The following is a 17,636-nucleotide window of genomic DNA, read 5'->3' on the forward strand; positions in this document are numbered from 1 at the left end:
TAGTAATATAATATACAATTATTAGTAATATAATAGATCCAGTTATTGATACATTCGCATTCTAATCTCCCAATGACACGCTACATGATTCTGCGTCCGTCCTTAGGTGACTATTACTATAGCCGGGGACCCAATAGCGCAGGGACAAATCACTAGATCCCATTTACCTGTCCCTCCTCGTGCGGACGTTACCTGCTGTTCCTGGGCTTAGAGGGAGTGTCCACCCCCCATACTGATCAGTGCACCTTGCCTATTCATATGCAGATTCCGGGGCGGGGACAGGTGTGCCCGGGGTTGTATATATATAACACAGGTGAGCTGCGCCAGGTATCTGACTCCCCAGCTGAAGCCTGTCCCTGGCACCGGAGAGGAGGTGAGTCCCTGGCATTGAATTGTCTCATTCTTCTGGATACTTAGTATCCAGTTACTTCCCTTTAATGGAGGAGAAAAAAAAAAAAAAGCGCGACAGAGATTTTACTGTCCCAGGGATGAGATCCGATACTGAGAACGCTTCTTACTGGTTGCGTTAATTCCAGGGTTACCATGGCGACCCTGATTTAATTAACCGGCTATTATATTTACTCGGCAGGTGCGGGACGTTACGGAATGCGCTGCCCGTGCCAAGAGGGAAATTGCGCATTGAAAAATGTTGCCAAAAAAGAAAAAAGTTCTAATTAGAAATTATTTGCAGCCATTTCTTAGGTTTCTAGGAAAGCTGGGTGATAACCTGGTGCTTCCCCATCCAGTGTGCCTCCAGCTGTTGCAAAACTACAACTCCCAGCATGTTGGAAGTTGTAGTTTTGCCACAGCTGGAGGCACCCCGGTTGGGAAACACTGTAAGGTTGGTGATAACCTTGTGTTTCCCCATCCAGTGTGCCTCCAGCTGTGGCAAAACTACAACTCCCAGCATGCCCGGACAGCCTTTGGCTGTCCGGGCATGTTGGGAGTTGTAGTTATGCCACAGCTGGAGGCACCCCGGTTGGGAAAAACTGTAATTTTTTTCGTAAGGAATGACACATTCCCATTTTAGTGAGCTGCCATTCAGGGGTATAGAAAAGCTGAGTGATCAACGCTATGGGAGGTGCAGTGGTCATTCTGCCAAATAAATCATGATACCTTTAATTCTACTGTTAAGTAAATTCTGTAAATATGAGGCAAATAAATGGTGTTACATTCAATTAGCTGCAGAATTTGGCAGATTTCTTTTTCAGGGGTTTAGAAAAGCTGAGTTATAATCATCTTTGTTGGATGCAATGTCGTCCTAGGTTTCTATTATCCAGAGACAGGCTCATTTGGCAGCAGGATGGTAAAGTTTTGCATACAGGGGTCTGGAAAAGTTGGGTGACTGTGTAATGATTGTCACTCAACTTTCCCAGGAGCTTCGGTTGTGTCAATTATGCAGCGATTTGTTCCCGTTTCACTATATAACTAGAATTTACTATTCAGGGATCTGGAAAAGCTGGATGACGATCTGAATTCATAAACAGCTCTGTTGATTGCACATTCCCATCTCGCTGCATAACGAGACAGATTTGCCATTCAGGGGTCTGGGAAAGCTAGATGACTAAGTCTGTAGGAGTGCCAGCTTTCCAAGACTTTATACTGTTATTATACAGATTATCCTTTCAGGAGTTTGGGAAAGATGGGTGACAATTCCTTTGGGAGCTTAATGATTGTCCCCCAGCGTTTCTCCTCAATGTCCATTTTACATTAATACAGTCTCTTTTCTCAGCATAACTAGACCAATTTGCCACTCAGGTGTCTGGAAAAGCTGAGTTTGAATCCCTATAACCTATAGGGATTCTAACTCTGCTTTTTGAGATATAGGCTATAGCTCTCTAATGATTGTCGCTTGGCCATCCTGGATTAACTGCCCATCAGAAACTAGGCAGATTTGCCAATTAGGTGTCTGGAAAAGTTGGGTGACCCTCTCTTTGGGAGACTATAATGATTGTCACCCAGCTTTCCTAAGTTTATATATTCTCATCTCACAGCATAACTTAGCTAGATTTGCTAATTTAGAGTCTTGGTGACAATCCCTATGGGAGCTGTACTATTTGTCATCCAGCTTTCCCAGGCATAGATAAAACCCTAAAACTGCTGGCAGTATTATTACTGGAGCTGAGTTACATTGTACTACTTTTAATTTAAGTCTATGAGAGTAATATTGTATCAAAGATTAAAGGGGTATTCTAGGAAAAAAAACTTGATAGATAGATAGATATATATATATATATAACAACTGGCTCCAGAAAGTTAAACAGATTTGTAAATTACTTATTACTTAATCTTAATCCTTCCAATAACTATCAGCTGCTGAAGTTGAGTTGTTCTTTTCTGTCTGGCAACAGTGCTCTCTGCTGACATCTCTGCTTGTCTCAGGAACTGCAGAGTAGAAGAAGTTTGCTATGGGGATTTGCTTCTAAACTGGGCGGTTCCCGAGACAGGTGTCATCAGAGAGCACTTAGACAGAAAAGAACAACTCAACTTCAACAGCTCATAAGTACTGAAAGGATTAAGATTTTTTTAATAGAAGTCATTTACAAATCTGTTTAACTTTCTGGAGCCAGTTGATATACAAAAATGTTTTTTTTCCTGGATAACCCCCTTTATGAATTCTATAGCTTTTATAAGGGCATTGGAGAAAGGGCATTACAGGATGTTTCCTCATGGGCGGGGCTACAGGGAACCTCCCATACAGAGCAATTCCATAATAGTATTGACTGCAGGAGCAATTTTGAGCCTGTAGGGGACCCTGTGCAACATAAAAACCAGGAGACCCTAAAGAAAAAAACTAATAGATCACATGACTAAAAAGCACAGATCATTTGCATCTTCCTATCCTCATTTCCATCATTAACTCCACCCATGAGGAATCGGTGTGGATCAAACCTGATCTAACATGCAAAATATATGACACAATAAGTAACTGTATGAGTGTTTCTTAAAGGAGGTTATCCAGGAAAAAACTTTTTTTTTATATATCAACTGGCTCCAGAAAGTTAAACAGATTTGTAAATGACTTCTATTAAAAAAAATCTTAATCCTTTCAGTACTAATGAGCTGCTGAAGTTGAGTTGTTCTTTTCTATCTAAGTGCTCTCTGATGACACGTGTCTCGGGAACCGCCCAGGTTAGAAGCAAATCCCCATAGCAAACCTCTTCTACTCTGTGCAGTTCCCGAGACAAGCAGAGATGTCAGCAGAGAGCACTGTTACCAGACAGAGAAGAACAACTCAACTTCAGCAGCTGATAATTATGGAAAGGATTAAGATTTTTTAATAGAAGTAATTTACAAATCTTTTTAACTTTCTGGAGCCAGTTGATATAAGAAAAAAAGTTTTTTCCTGGAATACCCCTTTAACCAATGTGTCTCCAGCTGTTGCAAAACTACAACTTCCAGCATGCCCGGACAGCCGTTGGCTGTCCGGGCATGCTGGGAGTTGTAGTTCTGCAACAGTTAGAGGCATCCTGGTCGGAAAACACTGCTGTATGCAATAGATCCTCCACCCATGCTGACTGTTCCATATACACGTGTGTTTTCTTCTTCTCAGCAATCATCATGGAGGCCGTTCTGAAATCTGTAGTTCTTCTTATCGTGGCTACCTCCCTCTCCCAGGCTAAAGATGCGCCCTCCTCAACCAAGACCGAAACCGCCAAACCCCAGACTCTATCTAGAGGTAAAATGCAGGGCCAATGTCTCAAAGCTATGAAGTCTAATCCTTTTTAGGTTGTCTGTCTTCTGCGCAGATGTAGCAGAGCTGACTTTGTCATCCGGTTTGCATGGTGTCCATTGAATAGGCAACGAAGCTCCTTTCCAGAAGGGGACACACTACTCCCCCCATGGTGTACACTGAAATCAATGGATCTTAGTGGGCTCCATTGGTCTATAGAGAGCACCCCCCCCCTCCATCTATTCTGTGATCCAGAGAACCCCTTTATGATAATTACTAAGTTTATTCAAAACACATCAGTATATCCTGTTGTATCTATTCTTGCAACTTCAGCACCACTATATTTGACAAGCTCAGCTCTGCTGCTCCATCTGATGAATCCGTTTTTTCTGCATTTGCCAAGCTTAAAGGGGTACTCCAGGAAAAATCTTTTTTTTTTTTATATATCAACTGGCTCCAGAAAGTTCAACAGATTTGTAAATTACTTCTATAAAAAAAAATCTTAATCCTTTCAATATTTATCAGCTGCTGAAGTTGAGTTGTTGTTTTCTGTCTGGCAACAGTGCTCTCTGCTGACATCTCTGCTTGTCTCGGGAACTGCACAGAGTAGAAGAGGTTTGCTATGGGGATTTGCTTCTAAACTGGGTGGTTCCCGAGACAGGTGTCATCAGAGAGGACTTAGACAGAAAAGAACAACTCAACTTCAGCAGCTCATAAGTACTGAAAGGATTAAGATTTTTTTTAAATAGAAGTAATTTAAAAATCTGTTTATCTTTCTGGAGCCAGTTGATATATAAAAAAAAAGTTTTTTCCTGGATAACCCCTTTAAAGGGTACTCTTATTTTTTTTTTTTTTTTTTTTTAAATCAACTGGTGCCAGAAAGTTAAACATATTTGTAAATTACTTCTACAAAAAATTCTTAATACTTCCAGTACTTATTAGCTGCTGCATACTACAGAGGAAATTATTTTCTGTCTAACCACAGTGCTCTCTGCTGACACCTCTGTCCATTTTAAGAACTGTCCAGAGCAGCATATGTTTGTTCTGGGGATTTTCTCCTGCTCTGGACAGTTCTTAAAACGGATGGAGGTGTCAGCAGAGAGCACTGTGGTCAGACTGGAAAGAAATCCAAAATGAAAAGGACTTCCTCTGTAGTGTACAGCCGCTAATAAGTGCTGGAAGGATTAAGATTTTTTTTTAATATCACATTTTACTTTAATGATAAATTAGAAAAATAACCGCCCATCTTATTGGCGGAGTACTCCTTTACATCAATGTCCTGTGTGCTTTACTGCCTGCGGTTATGCACAATCTCTAGATAACTCTCTCCGTGATCTCTCCGCAGGGTGGGGCGACAACCTTGACTGGGTTCAGACGTACGAGGAAGCTCTGTTCAAAGCCAAGTCCGGGTCAGTATCAGGGCAGTCATGGGAGATGACTAATGAGTAACTCTTGGATCTAGGCCGCCCCCTAGCTTCTCATTTGTCATACTGCAGTATTGATTTGCAAAAAAAAATAAAAAAATTTAAGATAAATAAATAAAATTAAAGGCGTAGAATAGGAATTCCTTCCTTACGTTATAGGCAACTAAATACTTATCGTATAAAAAAATGCACATATATATATATTTTTATTTTTTTTATAGTTTAAAAAATGTTATTTTGGCTTTTTTTTTTTAAAGAATATTTAAACTTTTTTAATTACTTTTATCTTAAAGGGTTTTTTATTTTTGTTTTGGGGTTATTTAAAAAATAATATTTTATAATATTTAGCTTTTTTTTTCCTAAAAAAAGAAAAAAATATTAAAAATTTTTTTTTTTATTATAAAATGTAATAATGTAAATAAATACATAGATATGTAATAAATACATACGTGTGTGTGTATATATATATATATATATATGTATATATATATATATGTGTATATATATAATTTTTATTTCTTTTTTTAAATAAAATATATCTAATATGCATCTTTTTCTTTTTTTATCACAGAAACAAACCTTTGATGGTCATCAACCACAGAGAGGACTGTCCCCACTCACAATGTAAGGTGACCGTATGTCGGTCATATCTACAGTCTAGTAATTATAGTAGATGACATGGTAGAGCATGGGTTAAAAATCAGAAGCCATGACTCCCCCACCCCAACCCTTATACACTTACTGAATACTGAGTTATCATAGGGTTCAGTCTATAAACATTATGCAGTACGTTATTTATTTCTTTGGTAGTTTCCAAATCTTTTGTTCTAGATATGACATATAGGACACACGGGAGCTCCCCCTAGTGGAGGCTGCAGTCAGACAGTTTTTTTAAAGCTAATTTTAAGTACATTTTTAAAGGGGTACTCCGGTGGAAAACTTTTTTATTTATTTATTTTTTTTTGTCAATCAACTGGTGCCAGAAAGTTAAGCAGATTTGTAAATCACTTCTATTAAAAAAAAATCTTAATCCTTCCAGTACTTATTAGCTGCTGAATACTACGGAGAAATGGTTTTCTTTAGAACACAGAGCTCTCTGCTGACATCATGACCACAGTGCTCTCTGCTGACATCTCTGTCCATTTTAGGAACTGTCCAGAGTAGGAGGAAATACCCATAGCAAACATATGCTGCTCTGGACAGTTCTTTAAATGGACAGAGATGTCAGCAGAGAGCACTGTGCTCGTGATGTCAGCAGAGAGCACTGTGTTCCAAAAAGAAAATAATTTTCTCTGTAGTATTCAGCAGCTAATAAATACTGGAAGGATTAAGATTTTTTTTAATAGAAGTAATTTACAAATCTGTTTAACTTTCTGGCTCCAGTTAATTAAAAAAAAAGTTTTTCACCGGAGTACCCCTTTAAGAATTTACATTTAAAGGGGTGTTCCAGGCAAAACTTTTATATATATATATATATATATATATATATATATATATATATATATATATGTATCAACTGGCTCCGGAAAGTTAAACAGATTTGTAAATTACTTCTATTAAAAAATCTTAATCCTTCCAATAGTTATTAGCTTCTGAAGTTTTCTGTCTAACTGCTCAATGATGATGTCACGTCCCGGGAGCTTTGCATGATGGGAGAATATCCCCATAGGAACTGCACAGCTCCCGGGACGTGAGTCATCAGAGAGCAGTTAGACAGAAAACAACAACTCAACTTCAGAAGCTAATAACTATTGGAAGGATTAAGATTTTTTAATAGAAGTCATTTACAAATCTGTTTAACTTTCCGGAGCCAGTTGATATATATAAAAAAAAAGTTTTGGCCTGGAATACCCCTTTAAATTGTGTTCAAAATCAGCATGGTGGATGGTTGAGGTAGTAGTCATTGGTCTAATACAGTGGTCTCCAAACTGTGAATCCCCAGATATTGCAAAACTACAACTCTTAGCATGTCCGGACAGCCAACGGCTGTCCGGGCATGCTGGGAGTTGTAGTTTTGCAACAGCTGCAGGGCCACAGTTTGGAGACCACTTGTCAAAAAACTAATAAAAACATTCTTACCATGGTTCCTGACTCACCTATAATACTTACCACCATCAGTATATGACCTCATAATTTCCAAATTTGAGGTGAAGAAAAAAAAAATGAAAAATATTATTTAATATTTTTTCTTGCAGCCCTGAAGAAAGCATTTTCAGAACATAAAGGAATTCAAAAACTGGCAGAACAGTTTATCCTCCTCAACGTCATCGTAAGTTGTAAAAATAAATAAAATTAATACATACACAAATAAATACATGATTGAATTAATATCAGCAAAGCATTTATAAAAATTTAATATTAACACAAAGAAAATAAATGGAACATTACGTATAAAATGAATACAAATTATAATAATAATATTAATAATAAAGATAAATTATAAGTATAATTAATTATGTCCTTTTTAAATCTATAATAATTGTATTAATACTATTTTCTTATTTAATTATTATTTTATTGTTAATTATTACTTAATAAATACAATAATAATATAAATTAAATATTAACACGAAGAAATTAAATGTGTTATAAAAATGTTAAAATAGAACATTAGTTATAAAATGAATAAAAGTTATAGCAATATTAATAATAAATAAATATTGTGATTATAATTGTCCTTTTTAAATCTATAATAATTGTATTACTATTTACTTATTTAATAATTATTTTATTTATTACTATTTCATTATTATTTTATTGTTCATTATTACTTAAATAATAAATACAATAATAATATAAATTATATAATTTAATTAATTGTGTTTATTTATTATTTTGTTGTTGTTTGTTTATACATTAGATAATTATTTTATTATTACTTAATCATTATTTCATAATTATTATTTTATTTATTATTTAATTATAAATTATTTGTTTAATTTATTATTTTTATTTATTATTATAATAAAAAAAAATATAAATTTTTTTGCTGTTTAATTATAAATGATTTATTTTCATTTTATTTATTGTAAAATTTAGGATTCAATGTATAAAGTCCCTGTACTGGAATAATAATAGATGTAGCTCAGCTGAGTCGGCAGGCTCTGAGTTGTAGTTGTGTCATTCGGGCTCTGACATTGTAATCTGGACATTATGTAGCAGAACCGACCTCAGTCCACAGATAAGGATCATGTTCTCTCCGTCTTGTTACAGAAGCTTTTTGTTAATACCGGTGGACTGTGAGAAGGGGACAAGGCCGCCCCTGTGTCCATCAGACCAAGCGACCTTGTCCTCTGCCCTTTGATCTTATATTATCTAAAGGAAAAGCTTTTGCCATTGGTACTCAAACAATTTTGAGAGTGTGGCTTAAAATATTTTATTAAAACTGCTCCAATGCATCTAAAATAACAAATTAAAATGTGTCTTTCAGTATGACCCAACAGACAAAAACCTCATTCTCGATGGACAATATGTGCCAAAGATTGTTTTCGTGGGTGAGTTGAATGGACATACATTACATTACTTATCCTGTACTGATCCTGAGTTATATCCTGTATTATACTCCAGAGCTGTACTCACTATTCTGCTGGTGAGGTCACTGTGTACATACATTACATTACTTATCCTGTACTGATCCTGAGTTATATCCTGTATTATACTCCAGAGCTACACTCACTATTCTGCTGGTGAGGTCACTGTGTACATACATTACATTACTTATCCTGTACTGATCCTGAGTTATATCCTGTTTTATACTCCAGAGCTGTACTCACTATTCTGCTGGTGGGGTCACTGTGTACATACATTACATTACTTATCCTGTACTGATCCTGAGTTATATCCTGTATTATAGTCCAGAGCTGTACTCACTATTCTGCTGGTGAGGTCACTGTGTACATACATTACATTACTTATCCTGTACTGATCCTGAGTTACATCCTGTATTATACTCCAGAGCTGTACTCAATATTCTGCTGGTGAGGTCACTGTGTACATACATTACATTACTTATCCTGTACTGATCCTGAGTTATATCCTGTTTTATACTCCAGAGCTGTACTCACTATTCTGCTGGTGAGGTCACTGTGTACATACATTACATTACTTATCCTGTACTGATCCTGAGTTATATCCTGTATTATACTCCAGAGCTGTACTTACTATTCTGCTGGTGAGGTCACTGTGTACATACATTACATTACTTATCCTGTACTGATCCTGAGTTATATCCTGTATTATACTCCAGATCTGCACTCACTATTCTGCTGGTGGGATCACTGTGTACATACATTACATTACTTATCCTGTACTGATCCTGAGTTATATCCTGTATTATACTCCAGAGCTGTACTCACTATTCTGCTGGTGAGATCACTGTGTACATACATTACATTACTTATCCTGTACTGATCCTGAGTTATATCCTGTATTATACTCCAGAGCTGTACTCACTATTCTGCTGGTGAGGTCACTGTGTACATACATTACATTACTTATCCTGTACTGATCCTGAGTTATATCCTGTATTATACTCCAGAGCTGTACTCACTATTCTGCTGGTGAGGTCACTATGTACATACATTACATTACTTATCCTGTACTGATCCTGAGTTATATCCTGTATTATACTCCAGAGCTGCACTCACTATTCTGCTGGTGAGGTCACTGTGTACATACATTACATTACTTATCCTGTACTGATCCTGAGTTATATCCTGTATTATACTCCAGAGCTGTACTCACTATTCTGCTGGTGGGGTCACTGTGTACATACATTACATTACTTATCCTGTACTGATCCTGAGTTATATCCTGTATTATACTCCAGAGCTGTACTCACTATTCTGCTGGTGGGGTCACTGTGTACATACATTACATTACTTATCCTGTACTGATCCTGAGTTATATCCTGTATTATACTCCAGAGCTGTTCTCACTATTCTGCTGGTGAGGTCACTGTGTACATACATTGCATTACTTATCCTGTACTGATCCTGAGTTATATCCTGTATTATACTCCAGAGCTGTACTCACTATTCTGCTGGTGAGGTCACTGTGTACATACATTACATTACTTATCCTGTACTGATCCTGAGTTATATCCGGTATTATACTCCAGAGCTGTACTCACTATTCTGCTGGTGGGGTCACTGTGTACATACATTACATTACTTATCCTGTACTGATCCTGAGTTATATCCTGTATTATACTCCAGAGCTGTACTCACGATTTTTATATCCTTTTTGTGTCCCCCTCACAGATCCCTCCCTTGTAGTCAGAGCAGACATTCCCGGCAAATATTCCAACCACCGTTACACATATGAGCCAGAAGATATTGATCTGTGTAAGTATCAATTCTGTTATTTGTCAACATAAATAGGATTTTCTAATACTGAGAAACAACCCCCACCCCACCCCCTCTAAAGAAGTCAAAAAAGTTACTTAAAACAAAAGAAAAAGGATCTAGAAATGCTACATCGCCATCTAGTGGAATAAAGTGATAATTACAGGAAGCAGGAGAATCAGAAAAATTACAGTATTAAATATAGTACATTAAATAATACAAATAAATGATACACATAAATAAATGACTGTAAGAGTTTAGGCTGTAAATGACTGTAAGAGTTTATTATTTGGATGACTAAAACTCAAAAGTATATTAAAAAGTTCCAGAACTTTTTTATTACCTGAAGTTTTTTTTAACCCTTTGTAGGCAGAGGATTCATCTTGTAGTACAAGCCTTTTTTTTTCTTAGGGCTCTTTCCCCTATCACTGAGCACAGTTATCGGTAGTTCCGTTGTAAAATGACGTTTAGCGGGAGAAAAATTACTGCATGTCCAGTATTTTTCTCCCGCTACCTCCTCCAAAATAGCGGACACCCGACGGACCACATGCAAAGTCAATGATATCCGTCGGGACCCGTTGTGTCCCTTGTGCTCCGACCCGTTCTGGATCCGTCAAAGCACAAAAAAAAAAGCCTACAGAACCCTTAAAGGGGTACTCCGCTCAGCGTTTCGAACAAACTGTTCCGAATGCTGGAGCCGGCACCGGGAGCTTGTGACGTCCACGCCCCACCCCCTCATGATGTCATCCCCCGCCCCCTCAATGCAAGTCTATGGGAGGGGGCGTGACGGCTGTCACGCCCCCTCCCATAGACTTGCATTTAGGGGGCGGGGCGTGACACCATGAGGAGGCGGGGCTATGACATCACCAGCTCCCGCCTCCAGCGTTCGGAACAATTTGTTACAAGCGCTGAGCAGCGGAGTACCCCTTTAAGTAGTAGTGTGAACCTAGCCTTATTTGTATGGTTTGTTTCACCATTTTTTTTTTTATCATTCTTTTTTGTATTTATAGTTTGTTTCACCATTTTTTTTTTTTATCATTCTTTTTTGTATTTATAGTTTGTTTCAGCATTTTTCTTTTTTGGATTTATGGTTTGTTTCAACTTTTTTTATTATTTTTTTTATTTGTATATATGGTTTGCTTTACCATTTTTTTTAATTTTTTTTATTTGTATGTTTGTTTGTTTTTTACCATTTTTTTTCTTATTCCTATTTGTATTTATAGTTTGTTTCACTATTATTTTTATGTGTATTTCTGGGTTTTCACCATTTTATCCCTTTTTGCTCCTAGTGTACGAGAACATGAAGAAGGCTCAGATCCTCCTGAAGACGGAGCTGTAGAGACCAATGACTGTATATATATATATAGATTATTCATTGTCCGGACGCGTCTGATGAGATCGTAATATATTTCACATGTAGCGGTGCCTGAAGATTTAGCAAAAAAAATTTTTTTTTTTTAATATATGGAATTTCCTTCCACCCTTTTTTAAAAAATAAAATCGACCGCGGTTATTTACGATGGCGTTTTGTGGTTTATATTTTCAAAAGTTTCTCACTTTATGGCGGTTAATGATTACACTTACGGAATGAAGAGCATTGTCAGGTCATAGTTCACATTACAGATCCTATAAAAAAAAAAAGTATTCACACCCCTATAGATCACTTTGTTTTAGAGCAGTGTTTACCAACCTGTGGCTCTACAGCAAAACTACAACTCGTACCATGCTTTTGGCTAGTCAGGGCATGCTGGGCGTTGTAGTTTTGCAACAGCTGGGAAGCCACAGTTTGCAGACCTAGGGTATAATGTATGCAGACAGCTCCCCCTAGTGGTGGCCGCGGATAACCAGATTATTATCATTTTTTAGCTCTATGGCCCTTTAAAGATACTCAATGGATTTTTCTCAATAGTTGATTATTTAGATTAATCACAATTAAACAAAAGATAATATTTTTTCATGGTTTAATCCAGTGAAGGGGTTAATTATATCTAGGCCCTTCTAGACCAGTGTTTTTTTTAAACTGAGTGTCTCCAGCTGTTGCAAAACTACAACTCCCAGCATGCCCAGACAGCCTTCAACTGTCACCAATAACATATCTGGTACAACAATTTGAACTACTGGTGTGTTTGATATGGGGGTTTCAGGTTATTTAAAGGGGTATTCAGGCGGGAAACTTATTATTATTATTATTATTTTTTTCAATCAACTGGTGCCAGAAAGTTAAACAGATTTGTAAATTACTTCTATTAAAAAAATCTTAATCCTTCCAGTATTTATTAGCTGCTGAGTACTACCGAGGAAATTCTTTTCTTTTTGGAACACAGAGCTCTCTGCTAACATCCTGACCACAGTGCTCTCTGCTGACATCTCTGTCCATTTTAAGAACTCTCCAGAATAGGAGAAAATCCCCATAGAAAACATATGCTGCTCTGGACAGTTCCTAAAATGGACAGAGATGTCAGCAGAGAGCACTGTGCTCGTGATGTCAGCAGAGTACCCCTTCAAAGAGTACCTATCATGAAATAAACTGTCCCTAATAAACCCCCCTCCCCCCTGTCCCTCACTCTACCTGACACGAACCCTGCATTAATTAAATAAAAAATAAACTTTTTTCTTCTTCTCTTCGCTGCTCACTTTGCTGCCCGTGTGGAGGGAGCATGGGGGGCGCAGCCTTCCCTTCCTCCTCTATGCTGCGATCCCTCCCTGCGCGCATAGACACTGTGCACATAGCGGGGCCGGCAGCTCCTTCTCCCAAGAGTCTCCCTCTCTGTTTCCTACAGCACATGTCTAAGGCTGAGTTCACATCACGTTTTAGGCAATACGGGACCGCATACGGCTGGGGGTGAGCTAAAACTGCGCGCTCCCGTATCCGGACCGTATGTAATGTTTTTCAATGAGCCGACCGGGGGTGAAACGCTGACTCCGGTCGGCTCATTTTTGCCCCGTATGTGGTTTTCCCACCGGACCAACCGGACACCACGTTTTTGCAATACAGTTCCCGTATCAGGTTTTTGATAAAAAAAAACTGATTCCTCAAAACAGGACTAAACTGTATCAAAACAGGAGTACAAATTTTAATCCGTATACGGTTTAAAAATGATGTGCGGTTGCATCCGTTTTTAACTTTTCATTCCATTATAAATAAAGTTTCACTTGTTTGATTGAAATTCCAAGTAAAAAAAAAAATGTGCAAAGTCAAAAACCGTAATGGAACCGTATCCACATACGTTTTTGTACGGTTCCCATTGACTCTCATGTTAAATTTTTTTTTTTAAATGTATACGTTTCAATACGGTTTTTCACCCGGACCAAAAACCGTGGTAGGCTGCGGTTTTGGGTACGGGGAAAAAAGAAACTGACAAAACCGTATAAGATGCAAAACTGACACAACTGGGTGCATCTTTTGGCGTACGGTTTTCAATACGGTTACGTACGGTTTTCAAATTGAAAACGTATACGGGAACTGTCGTGCAAAAACGTGGTGTGAACCCGGCCTTACAGAGAGGGGGAGGGAAGATCGGAGCACACAGAGGCCGTGCCGCTGCCGGAGCCTGATGACCTCTGCTGTGCTGCGGGCACAGCGCTCTCTCTCCTGCCTGTCTGATTGTCAGCCCGGCTGCACAGAGACACAGACCTGTAGGGAGACCCCTAGTGGTTATATTTTAGATTGAAAAATAAATATATAAAAAAAGAAACATTTTAGGTAATGACTAGAGATGAGCGAACTTACAGTAAATTCGATTCGTCACGAACTTCTCGGCTCGGCAGTTGATGACTTTTCCTGCATAAATTAGTTCAGCTTTCCGGTGGGCTGGAAAAGGTGGATACAGTCCTAGGAGACTCTTTCCTAGGACTGTATCCACCTTTTCCAGCCCACCGGAGCACCGGAAAGCTGAACTAATTTACGCAGGAAAAGTCATCAACTGCCGAGCCGAGAAGTTCGTGACGAATCGAATTTACTGTAAGTTCGCTCATCTCTTGTCAATGACATGCAATTAGAAAATTGTTAGGGAGACATTATTGAACGATATATTAAATGTTTTTTTTATTTTTATTTATATGAGCTATTCTTTAACAATATTTTAAAAGGGTTATCTAAGAATAAAAAAAAAAAATAAATAAATAAAAAAAAAAACAGCACCACCTTCAGGGTGTGTTTGCTATTTCAACTCCGTTCCATTGAAGTGAATGAAGCCGAGTTGTAATTCCAGACCCAACCTGAAGACAGGGGTGGCGCTGTTTTGAAAGAAATTCATTTTTGTATTAGTTTTTTTCTCTAAATTTCTTCCACAAACAGCGCCACCCCTGTCTTCAGGTTGGGTCTGGTATTACAACTCGGCTTCATTCACTTGAATGGAACGGAGCTGTAATACCAAAACACAACCCGAACACAGGGGTGCCGCTGTTTTTTTTTAGAAGAAATCATCTCAGATTTTTTTTCTAATCCTGATTAACTCCTGTAAGGCGTAGTTACGCTTATATTACAAACGAAGGTAACCATAAGGCGAAGGTGACCTTTGGGGGAAAATAATTTGACACCTCTGGCTTTCAGAAACCAGTAGCCTTCTAGAGTAGTGTTTCCCAAGCAGCGTGCCTCCAGCTGTTGCAAAACTACAACTCCCAGCATGCCCGGACAGCCGAAGGCTGTCCGTGCATGCTGGGAGTTGTAGTTTTGCAATAACTGGAAGGCACACTGTTTGGAAAACACTGTTCTAGAGTAAGTAGAGTAGAGTGGCATTATGGCCCTCCGAACATTTACCCGCCATAGTTACATAAGGGCCCATTCTAATACAAGGTCTTGCTGCATCTCCACTCTACTTATCTATTGTCCTGAGACAGTGTCGTGTGTGCAAACCTCGCCTAAAATTGAGGATTCCCAGCTCTTAGGGGGTCGGTCCCTAGTAGAGCAGGGGTGGGGCTTAAAGGGGTACTCCCGTGGAAAATGTTTTTGCTTTTTTTAAATCAACTGGTCACCCAACACTCTCAAAATCATTAATTAAGCCTAAATAGTAAAATTTTAATCTTTTTTTTGGAGCCGTAAGGCCATTGAGCCGAAGACCGGGAACTCTATCGTCCCTTTTTCTTTTCCCCTTATTGTTGTCCCATCTTTGATACGCCTACTGTGCAACCACTACATAGAAAGGGAAGCGCTATTGTACTTACCATGATGGACCGATTGTAGGTCTAGGAGTGCATTGATTTCTAATTGGGAGTCCTGGTCTTAAATTATACTTGTTCTTGGAGGTCATCTAAATTGTATCTATACAGTCCTGTTTAAACAATGCTGGGACTACCTCACTACTCTTGATGTGCCATTTTGTGGCTAATACAGAGCTATATCCACCTTATTTTGGCCGTATTCTGGATCGGGCCAGCGTCATACTTATAACATAAGGGATTCACCATTCGACATATCTAATATATATTGAATGAACTCATCTCAGACGTCCGACTGTTATCATAATTAGTTTTGACCCACTCAACTGGGCTTTAGAATAATATTTATCTTTATCATTTCCTGACTTCACCACGGTACATCATTGGCAATATTTTATATATCTATATGTACTTTTTTTCTCCTCCATTCCCTGATGAACCCTAGTTATTTGCTAAGGGAGAAACGCGTTGGAAAGGGAGCACGAGATGCCTCATTAAATTTATTTCATTCATGTTGTATTTCTAATGAAATATTGATATCCTCCTAACCCTGTCCACACTTATTGTTCAGTGAGGGCAAGGGTTTAGACTAGGTAGGGTCTTCTAAGAAGTAGGGGTTCACCTGTATCCTTTACCCCGTCCCTACCTGATCCGCGATCTGTGCATATTATCGGATCAAGAGATACAATTCTGTACTGTCAGTGAACTCTTTATGTCTTCATGTTCCAGTAAAGATTAACATTTTTAATTTTACTATTTAGGCCTAATTAATGAGTTTGAGAGTGTTGGTTGTTTATTAAATTATCATTAAGGGCATTTATATCACATATATATGAGGATTTATACATCAGTTTTCCTCGACAAGTGATTTAAATCAACTGGTGCCAGAAAGTTAAACAGATTTGTAAATGACTTCTATTAAAAAATCTTAATCCTTCCAGTACTTATTAGGGTGTGTAAACTACAGAGGAAATGGTTTTCTTTTTGGAACACAGAGCTCTCTGCTGACATCACGAGCACAGTGCTCTCTGCTGACATCTCTGTCCATTTTAGGAACTGTCCAGAGCAGCATATGTTTGCTATGGGGATTTTCTCCTACTCTGGACAGTTCTTAAAATGGACAGAGATGTCAGCAGAGAGCACTGTGCTCATGATGTCAGCAGAGAGCTCTGTGTTCCAAAAAGAAAACCATTTCCTCTGTAGTATTCAACAGCTAATAAGTACTGGAAGGATTAAGATTTTTTTAATAGAAGTAATTTACAAATCTGTTAAACTTTCTGGCACCAGTTGATTTGAAAAAAAAAAAAAAGAAAGTTTTCCACGGGAGTACCCCTTTAAAGGGGTGGAAAACATTTTTTATAATTATTTTTTAAAATCAACTGGTGCGAGAAAGTTTAACAGATTTGTAAATGACTTCTATTAAAACATCTTAATCCTTCCAGTACTTATCAGCTGTTGTATGCTCCACAGGAAGTTCTTTTCTTTATCTGACCACAGTGCTCTCTGATGACACCTCTGTCCATGTCAGGAACTGTCCAGAGCAGGATAGGTTACTATGGAGATTTGCTCCAGCTCTGGACAGTTCCTGACATGGACAGAGGTGTCAGCAGAGAGCACTGTGGTCAGACTGGAAATAATTTCAAAAAGAAAAGAACTTCCTATGGAGCATAAAGCAGCTGATAAGTACTGGAAGGATTAAGATTTTTTAATAGAAGTAATTTACAAATCTGTTTAACTTTTTTGGCACCAGTTGATTTAACACAAAAATGTTTTATATTTTATATGTATGTGTATATATATATATATATTATATATATATTAGTTTTCCACCGGAGTACCCCTTTAAATGTCTTAATAATGGTGTTTGGAGAGTATGAGACCCGAACGCGGAACCTCACCATTCATCCTAAAAGAGAAACAGATGGGACACGGCTGGAACAGTCCCCTGAAGATGTCAGTGCGCCCCCTTGTGGCCATACATGAGCGTCATCAAGCATATGGAGCCCATTTGCCGTAATGAAGACTCAGGACACATAC

General features: G+C 38.1%; 1 protein-coding gene across 6 annotated transcripts in view; it reads left to right on the forward strand.

Annotated features, from left to right (window-relative positions):
• Window positions 1–11,941, forward strand: part of LOC130272889 (anterior gradient protein 2-A-like) — a 23,196-nt gene extending 11,255 nt beyond the window's left edge. For 5 of the 6 annotated variants that reach the window (XM_056518879.1, XM_056518881.1, XM_056518880.1 and 2 more), the window contains exons 2-8: window positions 3,554–3,679; window positions 5,019–5,082; window positions 5,669–5,721; window positions 7,293–7,366; window positions 8,528–8,591; window positions 10,359–10,442; window positions 11,732–11,941. In XM_056518879.1, the coding sequence (XP_056374854.1) occupies window positions 3,562–3,679; window positions 5,019–5,082; window positions 5,669–5,721; window positions 7,293–7,366; window positions 8,528–8,591; window positions 10,359–10,442; window positions 11,732–11,781 (507 nt within the window). In that variant the 5' untranslated portion in view covers window positions 3,554–3,561 and the 3' untranslated portion in view covers window positions 11,782–11,941. Of the gene's footprint in view, window positions 1–74; window positions 374–3,553; window positions 3,680–5,018; window positions 5,083–5,668; window positions 5,722–7,292; window positions 7,367–8,527; window positions 8,592–10,358; window positions 10,443–11,731 lie in introns of those variants that run through there. The other variant, XM_056518876.1, reaches the window with a different exon arrangement.
• The last annotated feature ends 5,695 nt before the right edge of the window (window positions 11,942–17,636 follow it).

This window comes from Hyla sarda, chromosome 5, assembly GCF_029499605.1.
Source record: "Hyla sarda isolate aHylSar1 chromosome 5, aHylSar1.hap1, whole genome shotgun sequence".
Lineage (NCBI taxonomy): Eukaryota > Metazoa > Chordata > Amphibia > Anura > Hylidae > Hyla > Hyla sarda.